At 31.9% G+C, this 18,912-nt stretch overlaps 1 protein-coding gene across 3 annotated transcripts; it reads right to left on the bottom strand.

The window, feature by feature from the left end:
- Positions 1-247: 247 nt before the first annotated feature.
- Positions 248-4,714, bottom strand: LOC110661095 (serine carboxypeptidase-like 45). Of its 3 annotated transcripts, none has more exons than XM_021819626.2 (10): positions 4,424-4,714; positions 4,222-4,326; positions 2,709-2,804; positions 2,046-2,138; positions 1,892-1,962; positions 1,395-1,739; positions 1,181-1,305; positions 794-886; positions 591-719; positions 248-512 (listed from the first exon to the last, which is right to left on the bottom strand). In XM_021819626.2, the coding sequence occupies exons 1-9, from the start codon at positions 4,674-4,676 to the stop codon at positions 638-640; spliced, it is 1,263 nt and encodes a 420-aa protein (XP_021675318.2). In that variant the 5' UTR covers positions 4,677-4,714; the 3' UTR covers positions 248-512; positions 591-637. The 3 variants fall into 3 exon arrangements, with proteins under 3 accessions (XP_021675318.2, XP_021675316.2, XP_021675317.2); XM_021819624.2 differs by having other exon boundaries at positions 591-708; XM_021819625.2 differs by lacking the exon at positions 2,046-2,138 and having other exon boundaries at positions 591-708.
- Between the last annotated feature and the right edge of the window lie 14,198 nt (positions 4,715-18,912).

Genomic DNA, 18,912 nt, shown 5'->3' with positions numbered 1-18,912 from the left:
GTGCAAACAGAAGGACATATAAATACCATTAAATAGCATAGAATTCATGGCTGTAAAAGGGAGATATTTTGGCCATAGCTAGAAGCACTATTTGGGTGCTCTCTTGGTGCAATTTTTGTCCTAAGGTTAATACCCTATCAAATTACTCTTTCTTCCTCTATCATTTTTGTGGAAATTCGTTAAAAAAAAGGTACATCTAGACTTTGAACTATCTATTTGATTTGTGGATAACATGTAATTCAATATATACTAGTAATACAAGGTTATATATATATATATAGTTAAGTTCACATTGATATTAATTTTCTAACACTGATCAATTATGGATGACAGAATTGAAAAATTTGTATAGCTTTTTTCTTTGTTCTTAACTAGGCAAGTGGATTGCCAGCAAGAAATGCTTTAAATACTGCTAATGATCGCTTGGGTGATGACAAAGGTGCCAAGTGAGATCCTCCTCTAATAGTTGTAAACGTAAGGGTCTCTCCATATACTTGTGTCCATCCACCAACCTGGGCAAAAAAAAAAAAAAAGCTCTTGATGCAATATAATTATATCTTGATTATCTACAGTTGCAGCAACAGGCTAACCTGTTTATTTTGAAACCAAGGCCGATAAGTCACAGTTGCATTCAAACTCAACTTCTTTGCCAAACCATTAACCAAAGTCCTTGAACCAGCAAATGGAACAACTGAATCTTGATCTCCACTGTACATTTTCTTTCAAACTTGTGTTAATATAACTAGAAATTGTCTCTATTTTTAACCAATAGACGGAATGCTTACTGATATACCTGTACACTAGAACTGAGATGCCTGAACTGACCAATGAGCCCACAACATCAATCATAGGTATTTCCAGGTTTTTCAAGTCATAGTTCAATACCCTGCAATTAAGAACGTAGAACATCAATAAACAAAAAATAAAGATCCAATCATTCTTTCTTGTATCAGCTTTACAACTGGATGATTAAATTAAATATAGGCAGAAATGGGCATTAAGGGTGAATGCAGAGAAGAAGATTTCTGCAAAAGGATTACTAACTTTTTCTTCTGGGAGAGAGGGATGCAAGATGTGAATCCTTGTATATATATATATATATATATATATATATATATATATTCAAAACAATTTGTAAAGAAATCTAAAATAGGTTGTAAGGTTCAGAATTATTGATTACTGGCTGCAGAAACTCCAATTGCTAACTCCGACAAGCTGGGCATGAAGAGCTTCTCGCACATCTTTCCTGTTCAGATACACAAGTGTCTTTGGCTGTACACAAACATCTATATTTTCTGCAGATTTCTGTATATACAAGCAAGTAAGCAATAATAAGTTTGCTGAAGAATTAAAAAAGCTTGCAGAATTGATTCATTTCTTTGTAGAGAGCTTACCGGCTGATTAGGACCTTCTTCCAGTGATTCACTAAATAATGGAAAGTGAAACCTTGGTCTCAAGGGACGATTGTAGACTTTCAGTTGTGATTGCCCATATGATACACATACATCGGCAGAGACATCGTAGTTATCGATGGCGTCAGGAATTTCTTTCGAAAGTTGAGCATTCACAGCTTTACAAGCAACTGAAGATGAGCCACTTATTTGCTCTCTGGCGAGCTGTGAAGTGTTGCAAATTGTAGTGACAAGTTTATAAGTAGGATCTGATATCAACCCATGAGACCAGTAGTAATCACCCCGTGAGTTCATGTCTGTATTGAAATCCAACAGAGGATTTCCTATCTGAAATCATCATAAATTTTAGATTTCCATCAGGAGGTTTCAAAATTTACGGAAAGACAGTTACATTATAGAGTGCATCCGATGAAAGAGAAATGAAAAAATAATAATTAAATGGTAACTAAAATCTGTTTTTGTTTCCAAGTTGTACTTACAGCTATGCTTTTCAAATTGAATTTTAATCCTGACCGGGCAATTAGCTTTGCAAGTTGTGGTACGTAGTGACCTGCAACCAACAGAGAAATTTTTTTCTTGTCACTAGTATAAAAATTTTCCAATAATAAACTGTTTACAATCAACCAAAGGTACCTCCATAGCTTTCCCCAGCAATAAACAAATCTCTACTTTTATACTCAGGAAATTTGACAAACCAAATTTGCAAGAATTTGAGGTTGTCTTGGGCTAAAGAAGGAAACAAAGAAAAAATTAATTAGCTGATTGAGCTAACAAGGGGTCTATTTGGTTTAAAAAAAACTAATAAAAATTATTTCTTAGTCCCTCTATTTTAACTAGAATAATTATTTGATCATCCTATTTTAAATAATAGATTAATTAATCTTTGTATTTTTATTTTGTCTACTCTTTAGTCCCTTCGTCTAGTTTAAATTAAGATTTTTGTTTGTCAATGTATTTGAAGGAGAGAAAAAATTACTATTACGAGTACTAAATAATTTAAAAGTTAAAAAATGAAAAGATTACATAATTATATTTTTTAAATTACAGAAATTGAATAAAATTCAAAGTAACACTTAAAAGGATCAAAAACACCAAAAAATAAATAAAATAAAAATATAGAAGCTGATTAATATATTTTTTAAAATAAAAAATAAAATAATTAATTTTAATAAAATAAAAAGGCTAAATAGTAATTTTTCTATTGTTTATTATGGAAATCTAAATGAGTGATTTAGATACAATATATAATAGTTGAGTATTTAAACTACGATTTGTTGGAGTGGGAAGCATCTGAACCTGTGATAGTGTCGTTCACAGAGTCATAAAAAGATGCATTAGCAGAATAAGAAAAGCCAACCCCTGCTGGTGATTCCACGTATAGCATGTTTGCTTCTGCAACATAGAGGAAAGGTAAACTTTTACTAACTTTTCCCAAATGGAAAATAGAAAAAGTAACCAAATAAATATCCTAAGAAGAGTATATCTAGATTTTTTTTTTATTATTATTAGTTTATGATTAGAATTTAAATTTGAGATTTTCTATATTTATTTAATTAATATTTCTTAAAGGAATGAAAATTTTCGAGTTGAAGTTATTTTATGAATTATTTCCTTAAAAAAATATAATGGTAACTAAGAAGATATCTTCTTTTAGAGGAGTAAACCAATTAGATAAATATTAAATCAGATAAATATGGGTTATGGCATTCGTGCAGTAGTAAAATTACTTCATTTGTGATTTAAAGGTTACATATTCGATAGGGGTGAAATCGAGGGCCTTCCAATTTTTTTTTTTTACTTTTAAGACTCATATGCATTATAATATCGATGTCAGAATTAGAGGATACAAATGGTACTCCTCTCTCTTTAAATAGATAATAAAATTTTAATAATTTTTGCATTTATTTAAATTATTGAAATCTTAATAATTTCAATAATTTTGAAAAAAATCTTAATTTTAATGATTAGTTTTATTAATTTATCTCTAAAATTTTCATGTAAATTTGAGAATGATAATGTTATTAAATTTAATATTTAAAATTAATTTTGTTGTCAATTATGAAAACTGATAAAATATTAAAGCAAAAAATCTATTTTTTTATTGCATAACAATTTTTTCTATTTATTTTATCGGGTAAATAATTAAAAAAAAATCTAAACTTTTAAACTTCATCGATTAATGAATTTAATAGTTTTAATTAAATTTTATTACTAATTGAAGGTAATGTAAAAAATTTAGGATGAAATTGATGAGATTAATATCTTTAACTAAACCTGAAAAACCTTAGAAAGATTTTCATTTTTTAGTTAGTCTTCTTTTATCCCTATAAAGTCAAATTTTTAGGCACCATTTATTATAATAATTATAAAATATCATTTTAAAATATTAATTAATTTGAAAATGTCTGTATACACACTAAAACGCAGTGTCTTAACATATCCCTACTTTACTAAGTGGCAACTTAATAAATGATATAATATAATTATTTAAATTTTGGCCTGTCCTCTTTATTTTTTTCTGCATCCGCTATTAAGATTTAAGGCTCTAACATAATCTCCTCGCAGCCGCTTACACCAACTTCGATTTATTAGATTACTATCTTTTTATTAAATCAGATAAATATGATTAGGGACAATAAAATAGTCGGTGCTTTGCATCTTCACTTAAGACTGTGAGGGTGGCTATTTTTTTAGTGAACCCAATAACTTGGGCCATCATCATATTGGTTTCAACAAATTATGGAATATACAATTTATATTTTAGTCAAGTAATAGGGAATAAAAAAGTACATACAGCTGTTGGGGTCACCTTTATTCCAACTATATTCATGTCTGCTCAGATTTTCTCCATCACTAGTCCTGAATGGTCCATGCCCAGAGAATGCTCCGGCACCAACAGAAGAACAACCAGGCCCTGAAGAACAATCCCAGCAGTTCAATAACCATCTTACAATTGGCACTAAATCTTTTAGAATTTAGAAGCTTTAGCCATATAAGTAAAATGGATTTACCTCCAGTTAACCAAAGAACGAAAGGCTTTGAAGCAGGTTCACTTTCTGCTTCAACAAAGTAATAGAAAAGAGCCCTCCGTTGTTTTTCATCAATGGTAACGTACCCCGCATATTGCTGGAAACTCACTTGTGGCTGGCCTGGCAAACTCACTATTTTATCATCTTCTTTGGAGAATAAATCCCCAGCTACACATATTTGCATTAATATTATGCAAACTAAAGCTTTTATGATCATTAGCAACTTAGAATTCATGTGGGTGTTAAGAGAGAGACAGAGAGAGAGACAGAGAGAGAGGGGAGGAGAGGAAGGAAGGGAGCTCTGTGCTTTTTTGAAAGCTAATTAAGTTCACATACATTTAGGATAATATGTGTAAGTGGGACAAGAAATACTTTCATATTCCAAACAATTTATAAATATTTAAATGATAATTTATTAATTTCTTTTATTAATCCGGTGCATATATATTCCAGATGCATATAAGAATTTTCAAATTGGAAAATGGTTATCTTCGAGACCCAAGTGACGTGCCCACATTGGCAACTTCAGAATGAAGGATTTTTTCAGTATAAAGACAAAAAAGAGTGAAGAAAAATAATCAAGCTGGCTCCTTGGTTGAGGCCGCCCTAAGACAAATATGGCCCATTGCCAGCGTCAGGGCGCGCGTAAATCAGGGACTCTTCAAATGCTGAAATTTTATAAATTACATAAAATCTTATGGGAATTAGTTTTAAAACACTTACGTGATTTGAGTCTATAAACAATATTTAAGCAATTAAATATTTCTGTTAAAATACTTACAAATTACTTATACTAACTAACATATTTGATAAAAAATAATATATAAACATATTTATTATTAAAATAATTTAAAGGAGTAATAAGTTAATTTATTAAATAATAAGTTATATTAACTTAATTTTTTATTATAATATTATCAAATATAATTCAATCATATCAAATACAATTTAATTTATAATTGATTAAATAAATATTTTATAGACAAATACTTTACTAAAAATCTTGTATGAATAAAATATTTTATAAAACTATTGAAAGGGTTCGGTTCTCAACAATAGAAAGGAGTCTCCTTTAGGGTCACTGAGTCCTGGCCCCATACCCAAGACTAAGTGGCTTAACCTACTTTGACATGACTTAAGATATGTATCTACTGTCTGACTATACCTTCCTTTGTATGCAGAAGTTATTGTGCTTGTCTTTTAAAAATATCTTCTTTCACATAATTAGGCCACAATTTCATTTTCTTTTTCCACTTTCTCTTTCTTTTTCTTTCCTCTTTACTTTACATTAACAGTAATTGGGTTCAATCTTGTAAACCTATTGCTCTAATATCATATTTATAATGACTCGATTTGGGATTGTTACCTGTACTAAGGGAATGAATAAGCAAAAAGCCACAAGAACCCATAGCAAGCCTAAATATTACTTTTATAAATTATTAGTGGAGCCCATTTTCATCATACAACACATGTAAATATATAAAATAATTTATTTGTATTATAAAACAATTTTTACAAGTACAGTAAACATTTATATAACCATATGTCATTAAAGAGTTCCATAACTTTACATATACCTTTTCAACATAATGAAGTAATAGCCTCTAAAAACTCTAACTTGAATTTGCTAGACTATATCTTCAACTCTTATCCCTGAAAGGGGAAGACAGAGCAAGAGGGGTGAGCTTGAGGCTCATTGAGTAAAAGCCTACTTAAGGATAAAACATTTAAATTTAAGCACAAGCATATGTAATGCAGCAATCCCATGATGATTTCACAGCACAAACACATCACATCAAAGTAATTTATTTCACTAGTGGTTCCCCCCTAACCATGTTATCGTCATAATCAGATGTCCAATGTGCTCGACCCATTACAAGAGCTCATTAGGACTTTCTCTTATCATATCATATCAAATAAGTGGGGCTGAAGACATAGAGTTGCCTTACCTGATTGTCCCATAACATAGTGAGCTCATTATGCATACATGCAAATCCTTTCCTTCATCATATCATTTCTAATAAGGAACCAGTGGGTCATCCATGAATTACTAGCACATCACAAGTAGTTATGCAACACATTTGTGAACATATAACACACATTTATATAAGTAATCGTAAGGTGCATTCATATCTAAGAACATATATCATGATGTATGAATGTATATGTATGTGTTAAGAAAATATTTATTTAAAATAGTTGAGTTAAGTTCAGGACCTTGAGTTACGAGACTAGCTATGGTCTCACAACAATAAATATCAAGTGTATCTTGCTTTCTTGATAGCCTTTATGTCATGGGACTACCTATGGTCTCATTACAGTGACAATTGAGTGATAGGAAATTTTGAGTGTATGTTGATACCCTCTATGTCATTGGATTAACTACAGTCCCATAACAGTGACAACTGTGTGATTTGAAATTTCGAGCGTATCTTGCTTTATCAATACCTTCTATGTCATGGGACTGGCTACAGTTCCACAATAGTGATAACTGTGTGATTTGAAAATTTGAGTGTATCTTGCTCTATTGATACGCTCTGTGTTATGGGACTAGCTACAGTCCCACAATAATGACAATTGTGTGATTTGAAATTGCATCTTGCTTTATCGATACCTTCTATTTTATGGGATTAGCTACAGTCTCACAATAGTGATAATTGTGTGATTTGAAATTTCGATTGTATCTTGCTCTATCGATACCTTTTATGTTATGGGACTAGCTATGGTCCCACAATAGTGATAACTATGTGATTTGATCATTTGTGGATTCACATTTAGAATTATGGTCCTAAACTGCCTACATATCGCCCTCGTTATCCTTGAAGAGGAATCATATTTTGACACTTGAAAATTGCAGTGATGTATGATCTTCTATGCCTTATACACCTATAGGTTACATGTCGATGCATGATCTTCTATGCCTTGCACATTTATGTCATGTGCCCTAAACAAATTCTAAAGACTTACCAAAAAAATTGATTTGTGATTAGAAATTTTTGAGGCTTCGAGCCTAGATGTAACACCCCCTATACTAAGCAGACTATACATTCTACTGTTCCGGTAACTAGTGTCTGCCCGGATAATCAGAATGTTTAGAACTATATTGGTGACACCTAGAAAATCCATAAATAAAAATTAATAGAAATTATATGAAGGTGAAATGGAAATAAAGAAAACAAAGCATAATGGGTTAATGAGCCAAGGTCACAGCGATGGGTGACCATATCGGGAAGTAACTGCGAGATCAGTTGTTGCCCTAATTTCATGTGGTCCACTGTGACACCCTAGGCCTAAGAATTATTGCGAAGCTAGTGGAAATGTGAAAACCACAAAAAGAATAGAAAATCAGCTCAAATAATTGAACCAGAGTTCCAAAAGCAATTTAACGCTATTGGAAAAATGGATCAGACTGGTAAGGGGTAATTTGGTGAATTTATCCTTAAAGGTGACTCATGGCCTAAATGTCCATTAAAATGTAGGAAATTAAATTTATGAAAAGTAATTGAAAATATGAAGAGGTGTAGGAAAGGGAAAGAAAAGAAATTGGAATAAATAAATTATGACATCATCATGCTTGTGTAAGCATGACACAAATACTAATTTTAATTTCTAATTTTATTATTTATGGGACAATTACTTACATAAAGAGACAAATGAAAAAAAAAAATTTTAAAACCTCATCTTCTTCGACTCTCTTGCTGTCTACCTCTCTCTCTTCCTCTCACTCTCACTTCCACCATTAAAGCTCATTTGGAGCTTAAATAACCATCAAATTTAGCCATAAATTTCCTTGTAACACCTTACCCCTCTATAAGGCATAACATGATCCCATAGTATACTTAATGAATTATCGAACTTCGCCTACCGATAATTCATTAAATACACTATAAGGAATTTTAAAATAATTTTATTTCTTTTTGAAGGTAGTAAGTACTTTTGGTAGAAATCAAAAACTTTTATTTGAAGTTTAAATATTAGATAGAATTTTTTACAACTTTTATTTTTCCATAAATTTTGTAAAAGTTTCGGCAGAGTGCCATTTGTATTTTGAGAGAATAGTTCTTTAAACCCTATAAAAAAAAAACACTTCCAAATGATTTTTACAACTCCCAACTTCTAATACAACTCAAATCAACACAATCAATCACAATTTCAATTCAAAATTCTCATCATAACATTTTTTCAAGACAATTAAATAAAACTTATACTTGTTGCATTAAAATACTTAAATTACATACACAAGTTAAATTTACAAACATAAAATTCAAAAATAATACTATTACAAATTTACTGTATAACTGCTCAATTTTACATTAATACATATGACACTACAATATTTACATCAAAATAAATACATTGAGTATAGAATAATACCCGTACAAAATTTAGCGGAGTCCTCTATCTCAATAGTAGCTCACTCTGCTACTTTCTCCTTTTCTTTATCTGCGATAGCAAAATAAGCTATCGCTGAGTATAATTTACTTAGTGGTGCACAATAAAATTTAAAATGCTGAATATAAAATATTCATTGATAAATCATAATTCATACATTTCACATTCATTTTTCATAATTTTCAAATCACATTTATAATACAATTTTATCAAATAATGTAATAAATACAGTGTTGCCAATCCATACACATCTTAGGTCATAACACAAAATTTTTGAACAATGCCGTGTTGTACACCACGACAAAGCAATCTACAACCTCACTAATCAAAATCAATGATGGAGGTGGCTAGCTAGCTAATGAGTACTCATTCGGTCTCGACCTCAACTGGCAAGCCAAAGAAGGAGGAAAATAATCGATCTCAACCCCATAAATGAAGGAGAAATAATGTAGTACTGTTATGCTAAGTGTGAATCCGAAATCAATTTAAAACAATTTATTCAAATATTGCATGAAAAATCCAATCAATTTCCAAAGTCCAATTTACAGGCACAAAGTGGCAACACAATAGTTCTCGGAATTCATAATTAACCAATACATTTACAATACGGAATAAATCAAGTTTTCAAGGCGAAAACAGTAATTTAAAGTTATTGTGCACAGACCTGATTTGAGTCACCTCTAGGCCTGACTCAATGTTCCTTATGCTTCTCAATAGCCTTTTCAACTGAAACACATAATTTACAGTGTTTTAGTATCACATCTCATAATAATTCTAACAATTTATTGCATATTTATTTAATTGTATCCTTACATAGGCTTAAAATGACATTTTCTAGATTTTTCATTTTATTGCAATTTTTTAGATTTGTTATGCTGTCTTGACCTAACTAATTGACCTATTTCCCTTTATTTCTGGGATTTGGTCAAATTACCAATAATGTAGCTCTATGTCTTATTGAAATTTTGCCACTGATCTCATGTCATTTGGAGTTCTGTGAACCAAATTATGTTCATTTTACTATGGCTGGTCAAGTTGCACTTATATTGCATAATTAGGTCATTTTTAGGTCAAAGTCAATTCGGCCAGTTTTTGTAATCCAAATTGGGCAATCATTTTGACTTGATTAATGGCAATTTTGGGCTTCGTGGTCTGAACCAAAGTTGTAGCCCTATGTTTAAGCTTTCCATTGATATAAATTTCAGGTCATTTGGACCTATTTTGAGTGAGTTATGGTCATTTTAGTGACTACTATTCAAATGGTCAAAAAACTGGGTTTGCAAAGTTGCAATTCTGAATTAGGTAAATTTTAAGGTCAATTTCTGGATAGAATTTTAGCAAGTTTTCTAAATGAGAATTGGCCTATTTTATGTCTAGTTTTACCTCCAATTGGCCTCATACTAATTGGAGTCACACAATTCCATTTATAGCCTAAAATACATACTGCCCTTAACACATTTCTCAAACACCAACCAATCACACATTCAACTTGCTATAACTTCACTTCCCAAACCTAATTCTGCATTTGTATCATACTACAACCATTCATCACATCACATTTTGGTCAATTTGGGAAAAATGTACAAATTCTCAATACACCAAATACAACTCTAAATTATAAAGTCCAAATTCAACAATTTATATACATAAACACACCTAATTATTACATATAATTTCCAATACTAATTTACATACACATTTCTCAATCCTTGATACCATAATTCATCAAATAATTCCATGAAATTAAACACTCTTCCTTGAACCAAAAGGCTGTCGAAATTACCAATTTGCCAAAGTCCTCACAATTCCTTCCAAACCTCCAATTCTAAAGTTCAATTCACACATACACATAATATACATTGGTTAAAATATCTTGTAACCTCAGTCAACATGATTTCCCATCAATTATATGTAAAAGCAAGCTAAACACTTTAAACTTCCATGGCTGCCAAAAATGGTACGCTTCAATAACTCATCAAAACCTTCAAATTTCTTCACCAAACTACTCATCTCAACCTTCATACAAACTTTAATGAAGCAAGTAAGGAAAATAAGCACTTACCTCTGTTGAAGCTTGTCCAAAACTTCACCAAAACCTCTCTTTCTTGCTCCCTATCTCTTCCGCAAGGTGTACGAACAACTTTTAATCAAGGAGACTTGAGGTTTTTATGGTTGGATCATGGATGCATGGAGCTTAAAGCTTGAACGACAATGGAGTTTCTTTGGAGAATTGATTTTGGCTAAGTGTTGAGAGGTTGAAGATGATAACATTTTCTGTCCCAAATGGCTTATATAGGTCCCTTAATTCGAAGTTAGTGGAGCACTAAACTTACTTAATGAATTAATTAATCCAAAAGTTTCTTAATTTGTAATTATGCCACAATTCTTCTACTATTTACATTATGTACCACATTTCTTATTTTCATGATATTTTCAATGTTTAATATCACATATTTTTCATGGACATTTAGTTCAAAAGTCAGCTCTAGGTGTCAATTGACCAAAATGTCCCTCCTCGAGTTGTATTCCAGATTTTTTGATAACACCAATTTTTATTGGTTTCTTGTTTTTTCGTTTTTCTTTATACTAATTCATTAATTTTTTTTGACATTTCTAATGCCATTTATACCTCAATAGATGTTTAATTAGGTCTCAAAAATATTTATCAGAGTTTCCCGCGGTTTAGGGCTAGTCAACGGTCCTCGCCGTAACTTCCCAGTGCAGTCACCCATCGCTACGATTTATGGCTCGTTTAATCTAATTACATTTCATTGCTCTTATTTTTCCTCTATCTTTCTTGTATTTTCTTATCTTGTATTTCATCATTTTATGTCTCTTCACTAACATTCTGTCACGCCTTACCCCTCTATAAGGCATAACATGATCCCGTAGAATACCTAATGAACTACCGAACTCCATCTACTGATAACTCATTAAGTATCCTACAAGGGATTTTGAAATCATTTTCTTACATTTTGGAAGTGGTGAGCATTTTGGTAGGAATTAAAATCATTTATTCGAAGCTTTAAAACTAGTATAAATTTTTGTCTATTTTTATTTTTTCGCAAATTTTAGAAAAATTTCGGCAGAGTGCCGTCTGTATTTTGAGAAAACAGTTCTTTAAATACCTGAGAAAAACACTTCCAATAAATTTCTCCATAACTCCCAACCCAAATCAACTCAATTCCATTTCATTCCACAATTCAACCAAAAATTTATTATCTCAAAATATTTCACAATTTCATTCACATTGCATATAGTACAAAATTTACAAATACAAATCTTAATTTACAAAAAGAAAGTCTAAAATATCATTATTACAATTTATTATATAACTGCTCAACTTTACATTGATACATAAAACATTACAATATTTACATCAATTAACTATAAGGGTATAAATAAATACCCGTACAAAAGATCAGCGAAGGTTTTTCCAGTTCAGCAGCTCACTCTACTGCTTTTTCCTTGCTCTTATATGCGACAGCAAAATAAGCTATCGCTGAGTGTAAAAATACTCAGTGGTGCATAATAAAACTTTGAAATACAGTACATAAAACATTCATTGACAAGTCACAATTTAAATATTTCATAAGTACAATTCACAAATTATCAAAACTCATTATAGCACAATTTTGGTCAAATAATTTAATAAACATAATGTTGCCAATTCATACACAACTTAAGCCATGACACAAAATTTCCGATCAATGTCGTGTTGTACACCACAACAAAGCGATCTACAACCCCACTAATCGAAATCAATGAGGGAGGTGGCTAGCTAGCTAATGAGTACTCATCCGATCTACAACCTCAACTGGTAAAACAGAGAGGGAGGAAAAATAATCGATCTCACCCCATAAATGGAGGAGGAATAATAAGGTAATGTCATGCTAAGTGTGAATCAATAATCTATTTCAAACATTTTATTCAAATAATTCATGAGAAATCCGATGAATTTCCAAAGTCATAGTTTCATTCGCAAAGTGGCAACACAATTCATGATTAACACCAAATTTTCATAAATCATACCAAATCAATTTTTCAATGACAAAATGCTCAAATAAGGTTGATGTCCCAAAATATGTCCAAGAGGGGGGTGAATTGGACTCTAAAAAATAATTTTCGGTTCTCGCTCAAAACCTTTGAAAATTGCAGCTAAGTTCAACTCAATTGACTAATGTGAAATATAAACAATACAGCTTTATTGACAAGTTGATTCAAAGTTAGGCTATATGTAATCAGTATACTGATCCAACAGATTATATTAGCATTTAGTAGAAATTTCAGTATTCTGAATGTGTTCAAAACACAGCAAACAGAGCAGTACACTAGATATACTAACTGATAGCAGATCAAACAACAAACAGATTAAATCAGATATCAGCAGATTTAGCAGTAAACTAATTTTCTCAGTTTGCAACAAGGTTAACAGCAAATGGCCTCAACTTTCATGTCAGCAAAAGCATATCAATCTTGAAGTTAAAATGCATATATGTAAAGAGCAAGGGTTGAGAAAATGAACACTGAAATTTTATAGTGGTTCGGCTCAACTAGCCTACATCCACTCTTTCAAAGATCCCACTTTGAGTCTTCACTTCACTATTCTTCTCTTTTAAAGGCAAGAGACAAAAAGCCTTTTACAAATCTTCTCACTAAAGCTTTTACAAGTAGCTTCACACTTCTACTAAGTGTTATCTCAAACACTTTTCACAATCAAGCTTTAATGGGTGCTTGAATGACCTCTCATAAATGTTAATAATGTGTTTAAAACTCACTCTCACTCAATACAACAGAATCTATAAAGAAGAGATGAGTAAATAAGCCAATGATGAGCAATAAAATCACTTTGAGCACTTTGAATGAAAGCTTTTATGATTTTGAACAGTGGAGAGACTTTCATTAAGTGCAAAATGGCCAAAGATAGGTGTATTTATAGCTGTGGAACGTTTTTGACCGTTTGAGAACTCATTTGAACGTTACAATTACGATTTTCAAGAAAATAGCCGTTATTTTGTCTTTTTCTGCGATGTTGTGCAGAGTTGAGACAGTTAGCATATTGGAGAAAATAGCAAACCAGTTAGCATATTGGAGAAAATAGCAAACCAGTTAGCATACTAAACAAGTAGCAAACTAGTTAGCATACCAGGAAAACTTTTCTGCATAACTTTCAAAACTATAAAACTTTACACCAAATCATAGTCAAATACTTTTAGGCCAATAATGATATTTAAAAGAGAAAATCTTTTGAGGGATTGAAAATAAGCATCATTGACTTTTACTCCTCAATTCTTTTCACAAGCAATCCTAAAAATAAAACTAACTTCTATACTATATGTACCTTCAAATTTGATTTTCAATGCAGCCTTGGAAGGTAGCCTTTTCTTCTTTTATCTCCTTTGATTCGTCCTGTGTTATCTTTAGAATATCATCCTTTCTTCAAAAGCACGAATCCATCATAAAATCCTTGTGTCTTTTCCTTTTGTTCTTTTGAGAAGCACAACACTTAAAACAATGTTAGTTTGATTCTAGTTGAGTTTTGGTATCATCAAAATCTATGCTCCTTTGAGCTTGTGGGGTCAACAATATCCCCCTTTTTGATGATGACAAAACTCAATCGAATCACCATGTAAATATTAATAAGTGTGAGTATATGTATGAATGTATTTGTGAGAATAACTTGCCCTATGTATGTGCTTATATCAACAATTAATCACAAATAACTCCCCCTTAATAATTTCAATGAAATATTCATAAGCATTTTCTTAAGGAGTCAAGTGTGGCTAAAGATACTAACTAAATATGCACAATATGCACACTAATCATAAACTGTATATCATTCACAAGTTATATCAACAATATGCATATTATAAAGTTATATCAACAATATGCACATTATAAAGTTATATCAACAATATACTAATCACAAACTATATCAACCACAAGTAATCACAAACTATATCAACCATAAGTAATACCATCAAGATTACTCATTCATTTTCTCCCCCTTTTTGTCAGCATCAAAAGATAATGGGAGAAATCATGCACATGTGTATAAATCAAAATTTAGTTTAAGTGTAGTGAATAAACAGTCAAAACAGTAACTGATATAGCAAACTAATTTAAAGTTCAGAAAAAACTAAAAGTAGCAAACTAAGTAGCAAATTAAGAGAGAGACTGTTAGACAAAATTCAATCAATAAACATGCAGTATGGTTGTTTATCCTTTCAGCCTAGAGCTTCTTCTGATTGGTCTTGGAGCAGCCATCTTCACCCTTTTTGGCTTGATAGGTTTATCACTTAAGGTTTGAAGAATTTCAGCAGCCATTTCAGTTCCTGGTGTTAAGGGAATAACAGGGCCACCGCTAACTTCGAAGCAGAGTACTGCATTCTCATCACAACTTTTTGCTAGATGGTTTACCAGTTTGGCCTTTCTGCTTACTGCTTGTTGTTTCTTTTGAGCTGTTTTTGCTTTTTCTTTTACAGGAGCCGCAGGAGCAGGAGTCTGTGGTTTTGTCTCAGATTCTAAGTCACTCATATCCTTCCCATTTCCTTCTTTGTTGCCTCCTGTTCCATTTCCATCATCAGAATCATCTTCATCTTTTTCAGTTTCTTCTTCTTCCTCTTCTTCCTTTTCTTCCTCTTTCTCTTCTTCTTCTTTTTCTTCCTTTTCTTCCTCTTCCTCTTCTTCTTTTTCTGATTCCTTTTCTTCCTCTTCTTCTTCTTTTTCTGTTTCAGGAACAGAGCCAATAGCAGCCTTACTGGTTTCTCCAGCTTCAGTGCTTGAAATACCCAGATGAACTTTGATTTTAAATAGTTCTTCCATAATTTTATACATCAACGTCAAAGTGCCATCAATTTTAGAATCAAGAGCATTCATAAGAACAGTTTGAAAAGCTCTAAACTTCTGTATTTCTCCAAGTTCAATTTCAACAAATTCCCTTAAGTTGTTTACTTCTTCCAAAATTCCTTCAACATTAATAGTACCGCTTGCACTATCCTTGGAACTAGCACCTTGTTCAAATCTAAGTTTTCTCCCATCATCATCTTTTTGCAGACTTGTAATTGGGATCATATTTGTCATAAGTTTCTCGGTTTCTAGAGGTATCCCAAAGTCTCTAAACAGACCATTAAGAAGATGGGCATAGGGTAGCTTGTAAGGTGGTTTCCATTTCATAATTTGGTTCAGCATAAAGTAGGCAAGATTAAATTCAATTTGATTCACAATATGCCAAATTATACAGAGATCAAGGGTACTTAAATAGTTTGGATTGCCAGTTCTAGGATTCAGCACATAGATGAAAAAGCTATGAAGAATTTTGATGTGTTGATGAGCATGGGTAATGCTAGTCTTATCTCTTACTTCCCCTTTAAACACTTCAGCTTCAAAATCTCTTTTATTAAATCTAACAACAACAAAAAGTTCTTTGTGAGAACAAATTTTATTCCCACTGTTTGGGATTCCTAGGGCTTTGGCTAATCTATCTACTGTCACTTCATAGACTTTTCCTTTCATTTTCACCTTAAAAGACTCATCTCTTTCAGAATCATCAACTCTTAAATTCTTATAGAACTCTTGAACTAAGTCGACATATACTCCTTCAGTGTCAGAGCACAATTTGTCCCATTTTTGATATTCAAACAAGGATTATAAAGGAACAGAAATTTTAGTAAAAGCAAGCCAATGGATGTACCTTGGTTCATGAATGGCCCTTTCCATATGTATAACTGGTGCTTTTGATGTCTTTTTCTTTTTGGTTCCTTTTTCTTCGACAGGCTCACTAGTTCTTTTCTTGGGTGTTTCTTTTGATTTTCCAATTACTAGAGGAGCGTCTTTTTGTGGAGGAGGAGATACAGAACACTTGCATCAGTGGAATCCGAAGATGATGAATATGTAGTGACTTTTGCTTTGCCTTTTCCTTTTTCCCACGCCATGACCAACCCAGAAGAAAATTAGGCTAAAGGGATAGAGAAATCTAGGTTCACGAATTTAACAATGTGAGTAGTCAATGTATATTCATTTAAAAGCATTCAGCACAATGTCATGAAAAAAAAAACTGACAGTAAGAAGTATTCGGGTTTTTGAGAATCAATAGCAACCTATTCATGACTTTGCTATATAGCACATTTTTACGTAATGTTAATGCTTCAAAATAAGAAAATTTAACAGCTCATTTCGAAAGCAAAACAAACAGAATAGTCACACAAAAAAAATGTAAAACACGATTTCATTAATGTTTTAGATTCAATACCTGAGACTTGTAGAGACAGAGAATGCAAATCGATACCAAATGCGTTAGAAAATTTTAATCCAACAAGAAGTGGTTTCTTTCGGCAGATTTAGACAAATAACGGGGAATGAATAAGATGATTTTGGGGATTTTCTAACTTGAAACAATCGATTTGATTCAAAGTCAATGGGTTTCGGAAATTTTTAAGGAAGATGAAGAGAGACGATGGTTTGGAAGGTTGCGAGCGAAATGGGTTAGCAAGTGGAAAGAAGATGCATCCGTTCAGGTTTTAGATTCGATGCGGCGAAAAGAGAAGAGATTTTGAACTTTAAATCTGAAAAGACATAAATGGAGACATTTGCAGAGAGACGGGTACCGTGTACCAGTGGAGAAGCAGAGAGAAGATTGATGGTTCTAAAAAATATTAAGTCCCGCGCTAGTTTATATGTCAAAAGTCTATTTTGCCCTTAAAACACATAGAGATTCAATGTTCTAAATAGAGGAGTATTTAAGTAATATACTCTTTAAACATGCAGAATAGGCGCTCGGAAAGTGAAAATAATTTTAGAATTTTAGTACAATCAAACCTGACTTCCAGTTTGCCAACGAAAAGTTAGGAGCAGTGGTAAAGCATTTAGCAATAAAGAAAATTAGCAAACAAATTAGTATGCCACTGTGATCAAATTCTGCAGAATACTGTTCATATCAGATCAGACCTAGAATTTTTCAACTAGCACCAAAAATATCAGAACACATTTTTAACACTCCAAACCAACATTTATCACTTCATTTTCATTTAGAAACATGAGAATGCATCAAAACTTAATCAAGAGCATTAATCATACCAAGTTCTCTTTTTATTTTGCAAAAAATTTCTTCATTGAGTGGCTTTGTAAAAATGTCAGCAAGCTATTTTTCAGAAGGGACAAATTCAATTTGAATCTCACCATTTTGAACATGATCCCTAATAAAATGATGTCTAATTTAAATATGCTTGCTTCTAGAGTGTTGGACAGGATTTTTTGATAGGTTTATAGCACTAGTATTGTCACATCTTATGGGAATGTGATCAAATTGAATTTCAAAATCTTCAAGCTGTTGTTTCATCCACAAAATCTGTACAACACAACTTCCAGCTGCAATATATTCAGCTTCTGCAGTGGAAAGTGCAACAGAGGTTTGCTTTTTACTGTGCCATGAAAGTAATGCATGACCTAGAAATTGACAAGTTCCATATGTGCTTTTTCTATCCAGTCTACTACCAGCAAAATCTGAATCACTATAACCAATAAGATCAAATGATTCACATTTTGGATACCATAAGCCAATGTTGTGAGTGCCAATGAGGTACTTAAAAATTCTCTTAACTGCTACAAGATGAGATTCTTTTGGACATGATTGAAATCTTGCACATAAACATACACTAAAATGAATGTCTGGTCTAGATGTTGTCAAGTAGAGTAAAGAGCCAATCATACCTCTATAAAGTTTGTTATCAACCTCTTTACCTTTTTCATCTTTCTCCAATTTAACTGTTGAGCTCATGGGAGTTCCGATACTTTTCATATCTTCCATTTTGAACTTCTTTAGCATATCCTTTATGTACTTGGACTGATTTATAAAAATTCCATCTTTCATTTGTTTAATTTGCAATCCAAGGAAGAAAGTAAGTTCACCCATCATACTCATTTCAAATTCACTTTTCATCATATTTGAAAATTTTCTACAAAGAGAATGGTTAATAGCACCAAAAATAATATCATCTACATAGATTTGCACAATAAGCATGTCTTTTCCTAGTTTCTTAATGAAAAGAGTAGTATCCACTTTTCCTCTTTTAAAATCATTT

The sequence above is a fragment of the Hevea brasiliensis genome, chromosome 5 (assembly GCF_030052815.1).
Source record: "Hevea brasiliensis isolate MT/VB/25A 57/8 chromosome 5, ASM3005281v1, whole genome shotgun sequence".
NCBI lineage: Eukaryota > Viridiplantae > Streptophyta > Magnoliopsida > Malpighiales > Euphorbiaceae > Hevea > Hevea brasiliensis.
The sequence above is the reverse complement of the archived record's forward strand: the minus strand, read 5'-3'. Positions and strand labels throughout refer to the sequence as shown.